A 9,582-nucleotide genomic window follows, 5' to 3' on the forward strand; every position below is an offset into this window, starting at 1 on the left:
GTGCGATGCGAACAACGACAATAAGAAAAATACTAATGTCATGAGAATATAGTTACACGAAACGTCCGTTCAGTCGGGCTTTGATAAACATATATCCCGGTAATCAACCAGGATTTTTTCCATTGCCCATCAATGAAAACCGTGCAGAACATCTCCCGACAGATAACTTAATCGTTAATATGAATTCGTTTACTACATATTCACCTCATTTAGTAATAACAATTTATTTTAAACAAGAGTCTTTATTTACAGATGAACAAAATCAACCCCATGAAATGTGTACTTTGGACGAGGACTAAAAAGGTTGTCAATAATCCAATTACTCTCTAATACAGCAGTTCTAAGCGAAGATATACCTGGGAACTTATAGGAGAATTAAAACATCAAACCAAACTTTTCAAATTCATTTTTATTTGCATTTCATATAAAATTTCCTTTACGAGTCCGAGTCATTTCGTAAAGTGGATTCTACTTCGTTTAATATATCATTTAAGAACCATGTTTATATATATGTTTAACTAACAATTAATAATACGCGCTTTGTATAATTCTACATTGAAAATTAAACTAGTCCGATTTCCATTGTGGTGGATTTCAGAGAATAATAATAGCCTTTCCAATGGAACCAATTAACGCCATCAGCGTATGAAGAATGTTTTCCAAGTTTGTAGAGCCCATTTAAATTAGAGTGATGACAATTTTCATACCACCATGCTCCCTTGTATGAAGCTGCACAATTCCCACTACTTTTATCGTTATCCGAGTCTTTTGTCGTGAACTTCATTCCATTATGGAGACCAAGGGAATCTTTAGCAGTCCCTATAAATGTATGTTTATGAATGTTTCTTTCGTTTTGTTCGTTTTACAAGTTGTGAAATCTGTTACATTGCACGTGGCAGATTAAGAATATATAGTTTATCCAGATATGGTACACTACACAAAATATACCTCGAAACAATTTTCCATCATGAAATAAATTTCATCACAATATTTTGTTCATTGATTAAATATGTGAGCATGGTGTCTGGTGAGCGTATGCAACCAAAAACATAACGAATAATCAAACTCATTATACAATGTTGTGCAACCCCTTAGAAAATATTGAAAATTACTTGTAGGTGACGTAATTGTTCATGTGAAAATAGTGAACAAAAAAGTTAATAGCGGAAACTTGCTCGAGATTTGCAAGCGTTTTACAAACTGTTTTCGCACGAGTTATCGAGAATATCATGCTCAAACTCATCCAATAATTTTTAGAATTATACAAGAATTATAAATATTATAAATATAATTAGAATTAGAATTATTGATAAAATATTCAATGAAATTTCGACAATTTAAGTAAATTAGTTTCAATCAAACCTCGAGTTTGGCTTAAAAGTGTATCAAAATGTATAAGATGTGTTAAGATCTTTTCGATTTGAAAAAAATATTTTTTATTCATTGTACCTGAATATTTTCCAATTTTCAATTCATATTTCTGCTTTTCATTTTTAACAGAGAAATGATCGTATTCAGCATATCTCTTGTTTCCTGAAGTATCTTCTAAATTAATGCGAAGTTTATTGTTTGTCACATTGGTCAGTCTGTGTATTTTATCTAATCCAAGCCAAAATTCGGAGCTTAGATTGCCAAAACCATTTTTATAATCCTGCCATCCTCTGTAAAAATTCACACTCCCATCAATGCGACGTTGAAACACAGTCCAACCACCACCAGGTGTCGTCATGTCACAAAATACACTAAAACTTCCCTGACCATCTGGATTGATGGTATATATTCCACTTTGATTGTGTCCAGTCTTGTAGTGATCTGCGCACGTTTTTGCTAGTGAAAAATGTTTATTTAGCTTATATGCCTAACAAAAACAAAAGCGTGTAACAATGGATTCAACGTTTATCAAAAATCTTTGCAGTATCGATATTTACAATTAATTTTACGAAAACACAAAGAAACTACAATGTATTTTGAAGGTATTTCATACTGCTAATATATTCAAGAAATAACTGTTGTTCACCACGAAAATTGTGAAAACACGTGCCAAATATTGTGGTTATGAGAAATTACATGGAGAAAACCGTCTGTCCTCAAATAGTACTTTTACTTGTAGCTAATTATAAATGTGTACCTTCATTTTCATCCAGGCATAAAGACTCATACGCGTCCTCAAATGATTTAATCTTTTTCTTAATTTCATTGCAACAATTCAAGGAAACAATTCGTCCTGTTTTACAAAGTATTTTATGTGCGTTTATCTTGCTCTTAACAGTCTTCTCGATTTCATCACAACAGATGCCATGGGTACTCCTTTAAAACCATAATCACAAATGATTTCATAGTGTTTATGTTCTAACTTCTACTGAGCACTAAATTGATACCTATTCTCTAATCAAGCGCAGCTTAGTCCTTTAATGTAATTAAGGTTATATTTTTAAGGCATAAATTTCGTGTATCTGTGGAACAAGAAACTATATATGTTAATTAATCACTGTGTGTTTCTCCAGTCTTGTCAGTCAAAAATAATTGAATAATTTCATGCGAAATTTAAATTCTTAATCGAAGCATTTGTAAAACCCATCATTGCAATCCTTATTTTGCAACACTCAAAAGCAGCAAATTTTCTACTGAATAATACATATTTATCCATAAATCCATTCCAGTGTTAAGCTGGATTTCCACTTCCCGGTAAGGACGGAAAACGGTAAACGCCAAACGGTACAGGCATGCGCAGTAGAAAATGTAGCACCGCAAAACGGTATGCACACCGTACTGCTTTCCAATTTTAAAAGTTGAAGTCAAGTCAACTTTTTTCCGCGGAATTCATACCGTTTCACTTTTTAGCCAATCAAATTATACCACAAAAATTGACTCCTGGGTAGTAGCAAGATGGATGATAATACTGAATTGATGCTCACAAAATTATTAAGTTTTCAGAGAAGCAATCCGCACGTCAATTATTATGGTAGCCAAATATTTACTGGATCTGAAGAATCCACGTATATATTGGATCAAGATATAATGCAGAAGACGACGGCGACTGAAGATGTTTCCAAGGAGCAGCAACTGCTTAGCCAAACCAGTGATAATACGATAGACAATTTTGGACATAACGAAGAGAGCTAGTACTCTTTACAAAGTCAGAATCACTTCAGTAGTAATTTGATTGATGAAGTGAGGAATTATCCTTGCCTATGGGATTTGAAGTCCAAAGGGTTCAAGAACAGTGTTATGAAGAAACAAGCATGGTTAAAAATTTCAGAGCAACTCCATGTGCAAGGTACAGTCTCTAAATATGCATCAATGACAAAGCATCCTTTGACAAATGACAAGCAGGAAGCTTATCATGTTTATTGTGGTAACCAGAAATGAAAAATCTCATGTTTTACTTTGTTACATGCCATTTCATGTGTTTATACCTGTGTGTTTGCATACCTAGCATTACATCTAAAAAACCATATTGTTAGTTTTGTCCTAGTTATGTAAAGTCCATAGCAAAACTTCAGATGATATTGATATTTTGTTCATAAACTCATTTGCAGATGCTTTTATTTTTTGCTATTAAACCAGATGTGTATAAAAATATTAGTATTGCACACCACATGTTGTGTTGTGCTTTCTTTTAAATTTGTGACTTGGTATGCTGTTGACAACAATTAGTTATTTTACCCATATGTTTTCAGCAATTGAAGCAGAAAATGAGTTCAAAAGGTTAAGAGAAAATTTCGAAAGTGTCTGAAAAGAGAGAATTGGAATCACGATCTGGAGCAGAAGCAAAAAAGTTACCCACATGTGCCTTCTTTGTTGAATTGAGTTTCCTTAGAGATAGTGTTTCTAATAGAAAATCAACAAGCAATGTGAATGTACCCAGACTATCAGATAGTCGATCATCGTCACCATTTGATTTAACTCAAGTATCCTCAGGCAGTTCCAATGAAATAGCAATTGCTGCACCTGGAATGAGAAATCCATCACCCAAGCCCAAACCATCCTCAGAAATCATAGCAGCCTCAACGAAAACTCGAAAACGAAAAGAAGATGATGACCCTTTTAATGCAGCTCTTACTGCAGCAATAGTCAAAGACATTAATAAATCTGGTGAAGACACAAATGATTCTGATTTACTTTTTTGTAAAAGTCTGGTGGCACCTTTAAAACAACTCTCATCTAAGAAGAACAAGAGAGCTAGAATCAAACTTTTAGAGGTATTAATGAGCTTTGACATTGATGATGAATGATTAACTGCATGCTATATAACTGCATTAACTGGAACTATGAATACCATTTTGATGTTTAAGTTCTTGTTTTATTTAATTCTAGTGTGTTTTGTTGAAGGTAAATTGGTTTTCAACTGATGCTTGTTGTTTTGTCATTTATAATTACAGTTGCTTTTTCTGAAGGCCTTATCACGATTAGAGCATTAAAATTCTGGTTATATGTGGGTATTTTTATACAAGTTTATTAGAAAACTAGCATACTTAAAACTTAAGAAATTACAAACTTTCTACACATTATATATGTTCTACTTTACTCATATGTACATGTTTCATTAATGAATGCTCCAACAATTGTCAAACCCAGTTAAAGATAACTTGTATTATTCATGTGTTGCTGTGACATGCTTCAATTGCCATGGTACTTGCCCTGCCTCAGACATGAAATAATCACAAAAATTTTCTCGTATTCTCTTGGCTATTTTACTGTAATTATTAGAACCAAGTTGTTGAATGTCAGCCAACCCAGCTGTGCTATGAAATGCTTCTACTTCGTTGCGCCAGGCTCCTTTTTTAAATCCATAGCTGTTTTCGGTATCTGCAAAACCTGGAGGACAGTACCTACTTGCCTCAAAAGATTTGCCATGCATCAAGTAATTATGCAATGCCACAACTGCTTTTGTTGTACAAACGACCAAGTCAACTTTACCAATAATGGGGCGTCGCCAAATTCGGAAACGTGCAGCAGCTATGCCAAATGAGTTTTCAATGACCCTCCTAGCTCTAGACAAACGATAGTTATAAATCCTCTCTTTCATAGAGAGTACCTCGCGCGGGTAGGGTTTCATCAGTTGCTCAGACAAACGGAATGCCTCGTCCCCAACAAAACATAAGGAAATTTGTTTTCTGATCCAGGTATCTTCTCATTTCTGGGTAGATGCAAAGATCATGTTCTATTGCATATCCTAGATTACTACTAGAAAAACGCCTCCATCACTATTTCTGCCCGAGTCTCCGATATCTACGAGGGTGAACCGGTATTGTGCATCGCACACTGCTAAAAGAACAATTGAGTGAGTTTTTTTATAATTAAAGAAACTCGACCCTGATCTTGCTGGAGCTTGCATGACTATATGCTTGCCATCAATTGCCCCCAAGCAATGTGGAAAATTCCATTTGCGATTAAAATCTTTCGCAATGTTCTTCCATTCGACTTCACTTTCGGGACACTTAAATGGGTGAAAGAACATCCCAAATAGCTGCCGTGGTCTCTCTTATAACACGGCTGATAGTTGTAGGATGTATACGGAAATTGCTTGACAGCGAAGCGTGAGAGTTTCCAGTGACCAAGTATCTTAGAGTAACTGAGAGCCGCTCACTCGGAGATATTGGTTCTCTTTTTTCATTGCACTTGGCGATTTTAGGAGCAACAAGCTGCAAAAGTTCTTCGAACTGGGATACGGACAACCTGAAGTATTTGAAGTAGTATTCCCTATCAAAAAGTCTCATCTCTTCTACAAGAAGGTGAAACTCTCCTTTTTGCTTTCTTTCCTGAAATATTCTTCGAACCCACATTCTCTTTTTGTATTTTTTCGCAGTTGCATTCTTCTTTTCAATAGCAACAGCATCATTAATGTTTTTGTTCTAAGTTTAGCCATGATGATGCGCATCTGTTTTAAAATGTCCGCCAAAACAAGAGGAAATTAATAAACGGAAAATTTCCTTCATGTGAACCGTTTACCGTTACCGTCCTTACCGGGAAGTGGAAATCCAGCTTTAATATGGAGATTAAAGAGATGACATTGATTTGTTACGGTCATTGGCGTATCTTGAGGTCACACTGGTCGGGCTCAGCCCGACCAAAACTTTTCCCAAAAATAAAGAATTTGTTGGATTAAAAAGTTTTAATAAATTTATTGCGGATGTTGAGAGGATAACCCAAATCTTTAAATAGCGATTTTGGTTTAATTAAACTCAAAGTTTGCATCTAAGCCCGCCGCACACGAGAGCTACGTGCTCAGCAAAATGTCATCCGTGCCAAGTGGCGTAAGCAAGTTGCTCTCGTGTGCGCGTGCTGTTTCCGACGACTTTTGCCATTCCAGGCAGGCTGGCAAATATCTAACGTGTTTGATATTTTTCGCCACGCGTGGCGAAATGCTTTGTCGATTTGTCCGTGTGCGGCGTCTTGAAGCAAATTGCTTTTGTGTTTCCAATACAGCGCATGCTCAATAAATTTCATATCAAACCAAAAATAGCGGCTTGTTCGACTGAATGAGTTATAGTCTGTGTCAACTTCAATTTATGGTTCTGGAGAAGACGAAGTAGCAGTTGTATGCCTGTTGCTAATTCTCCGAAAACACAGACATTTACGAGCTTCTTGTTGTAAAACATGTGCGATTTTTTATTTCCTCAAAAGCAGACTCTCTTTTGTCTCCGTTTAAATCTGCTGATCGAAGGCCAGAGATCAATTAGTTTATCATCTAAAGTTTATCATCTGAAATTGCTTCTTCGACTGGGGTGTAGATAAAAAGCGGGCGCGGACGGCGGGCGCGGACGGCGGCGCGGACGGCGGACGACGACGGACGCGGACGGCGGACGCAGACGACGGACGCGGACGGCGGACGCAGACGACGGACGCAGATGTAAGACGAACGTCTGTTTGTTGTGGGCGGGAATTGCAAATGATTTATTGTAGGAGTTTGACAGTAATTTAAACGAGCTTTAACTTTCAGGATATATTTTTTGACCTCATTATTTAAAGCAATTAAACATGCATATTTCAATTTCAGTCAGTCATATAGAGTGTAACGCAATGAAACCTCATTGTATTTTTTTCGTGTTTTGTCAATGGCATTTCACTCAATGTTTGCCCTACGTGGGTGAGCCTTGCTTTTCCAATTTTAAAAAAAGTCAATCTTATATTACTCAAATCATACGATAAAGAAAATATGCATTAATTGAAACCATAAGTAAGCAAAAGCTTTGCATGCACTTATGCAAATTTTGTCCTACAGGTAATTTCCTTTTTAAAGATAAGATAAGAATATTTGTTGAGGTCCCACTTCTCTGCTGGTCCATATTTCTTTAACACAATTCGTTTTAACTTTAAGTCACTGAGGTAATTCTATGTGATAGAAATAATTACTTGCATCCTTAGATACGAACGGTAGTTATATTGAAAAACATGACTCAATCCTTCTTTTATAGATGAATCACTAGCGTCATAGTTTCTCACGCATTGCAAAAAGAAAGATTCAAGCAAATAAACAAAGAACTTGTATATAGGTCTTTAGAAATATTAACGGAAAACTAACCTAGCGACGATATTTCTATTGCTATGACTGAAAGAATGCAGTGAAACAGAATTTTAAATTTGACTCTAAGTTATACGGAAATTACGACGGAAAATATCATAACGCTTTTTGAATGCGTTTGGCTAATATTCATCAAAAGTTGTCATATAGCTACAGCAAACATGACTGTAACTGACGCACTGACTAACTTGCAACTGCTTCTAACCTCAGCTTTCAAAAGGAAGTTAAAGTTGAAAACTGTAATATACGTACTGCTTGCCAAATGACAAGTTGACGGAAATCATTATAGTGCAGTAAATATGAACAGGCTCACCCACGTAAGGCCAACATGAGTGAAATGCCATTGACAAAACACGAAAAAATACAATGAGGTTTCATTGCGTTACACTCTATATGACTGACTGAAATTGAAATATGCATGTTTAATTGCTTTAAATAATGAGGTCAAAAAATATATCCTGAAAGTTAAAGCTCGTTTAAATTACTGTCAAACTCCTACAATAAATCATTTGCAATTCCCGCCCACAACAAACAGACGTTCGTCTTACATCTGCGTCCGCCGTCCGCGTCCGTCGTCTGCGCCCGCTTTTTATCTACACCCTCTTCGACTGAATCATGTTGTTCAGTGGGGGCCGCTATTTTGGTTTGATAAGAAATTTATTGAGCATGCGCTGTATTGGAAACACAAAAGCAATTTGCTTCAAGACTTATAGATACCTATAATCATATTTCAGCCAGAACAAAGAAAATTTTTTGTCGCTTGTATCAAAAATTGTTGAAGACTAAGGTGACAACTAGCATTGTAATAATTCTTACCTTGGGATCACTAATATGATGCACACTAGCAAAAGACCTGTCAAATACATTTTCTCCAAGAACTCGTTTCCTGTACAGATAGATGTGATAGCAGAGCAAATTGTGATACATGTCTCTTTTATGTATTCCATCACTCATGTGACATTTTCAACATAATTACTTATTGTTGGCAGATGTCTATGGTGTGTAAATTAATAAGATGATTACACGGAAGAAAATTCCTTTGATTGCCAAGGTTAAGTGTGAAAGTGACGCAAACAGTGGTCAACGTTCAAATGCGCTCAACATTGTCTTGCGCTTGCTGAGCGATGTCTTGCAACGAAGCCATTTTCACAATATTATACGTTGTACAGTGTGCATGCGTTAGCTCAACATTGTTGAGTGAGCTAAATTAAGCAAATAAAGTACGCATTGGTGAGCGCGAATAAAGAAAATGTTAAGTGCGTTTAAACAAGTACAAACTGCTTTGAACAAAGCTCAACACGACTAAACAGGGTGTAAGAATGCTCTCAAGATGTTGAGTCTGCCATGCTGAGTGCATGTTAAGGAAGATGTTGAGTGCGTTTGCTCGTAGATTTAAGATTGTTTTTGTTTTTTGTTGTGTTTTTTTTTTAAGTCTGAGTTCATATTATTTTTCAGTACATCGAATCTTTCATCAAACAAAACATTAAATTTATAGGCATCATTATAAACATTTTTTACAAACACGACGTATGGGCGTCGAATATGCTTTTATTACTTAACTTACTGACAAGGATATCTCGCATTATTTATTTTATTATTTAATACAACCAAAGTCTCGTCAGTCGATAGAACGTAATTATATCAAATAACAAAATTTTCGCAACGTGATTTTATTGGATTATATCAAATATAAATAGCAAGACCGCTCACACAATTAATGTCAGAAATGTTAAAAAATTAAGGAAAAAAGCAGTGCAAGACCACAAGTGCTTTTAATGTTTGTATTGTTTGATAAAATCCAATAAAATCATATAATTACGCTCCATTGACGATATTTTAGATACATTATATCATAAAACTAGAATACCTATAAGGTAGTAATTGCTGCCTGTGTGAGTGTGAAGTAGATGAGAATAACTTGGTTTAAAATCTGCAAAAACACAGGAGTTGTATTTTTAATGCGCATTTAATATAAACGACGAGTTTTTTTGAAATAGACATGTTTCGACATCTCGTGATGCCATCTTCATTATAAGTGAAATAATATATAATACAAG

At 35.5% G+C, this 9,582-nt stretch overlaps 1 protein-coding gene across 1 annotated transcript; it reads right to left on the reverse strand.

Annotated features, from left to right (window-relative positions):
• Positions 1 to 394: 394 nt before the first annotated feature.
• On the reverse strand, positions 395 to 8,484 carry LOC124440507 (ryncolin-1-like). Its single transcript, XM_046990900.1, has 4 exons — positions 8,342 to 8,484; positions 2,129 to 2,307; positions 1,450 to 1,827; positions 395 to 819 (listed from the first exon to the last, which is right to left on the reverse strand). Exons 1-4 carry the CDS (start codon positions 8,470 to 8,472, stop codon positions 563 to 565), a joined length of 945 nt encoding a protein of 314 aa, XP_046846856.1. The 5' UTR covers positions 8,473 to 8,484; the 3' UTR covers positions 395 to 562.
• Positions 8,485 to 9,582: the final 1,098 nt, after the last annotated feature.

Source organism: Xenia sp. Carnegie-2017, unplaced genomic scaffold (assembly GCF_021976095.1).
Source record: "Xenia sp. Carnegie-2017 unplaced genomic scaffold, XeniaSp_v1 HiC_scaffold_2, whole genome shotgun sequence".
In the NCBI taxonomy this organism is placed as follows: Eukaryota; Metazoa; Cnidaria; class Anthozoa; order Malacalcyonacea; family Xeniidae; genus Xenia; species Xenia sp. Carnegie-2017.

Coding starts and splice junctions, on each gene's coding strand:
- LOC124440507 (XM_046990900.1), bottom strand. CDS start 8,472: ATGGAATACATAAAAGAGACATGTATCACAATTTGCTCTGCTATCACA. Junction 2,308..8,341: donor ATCATATTAGTGATCCCAAG/GTAAGAATTATT, acceptor ATGGTTTTAAAG/GAGTACCCATGGCATCTGTT. Junction 820..1,449: donor GAAAATTGGAAAATATTCAG/GTACAATGAATA, acceptor ATACATTTATAG/GGACTGCTAAAGATTCCCTT.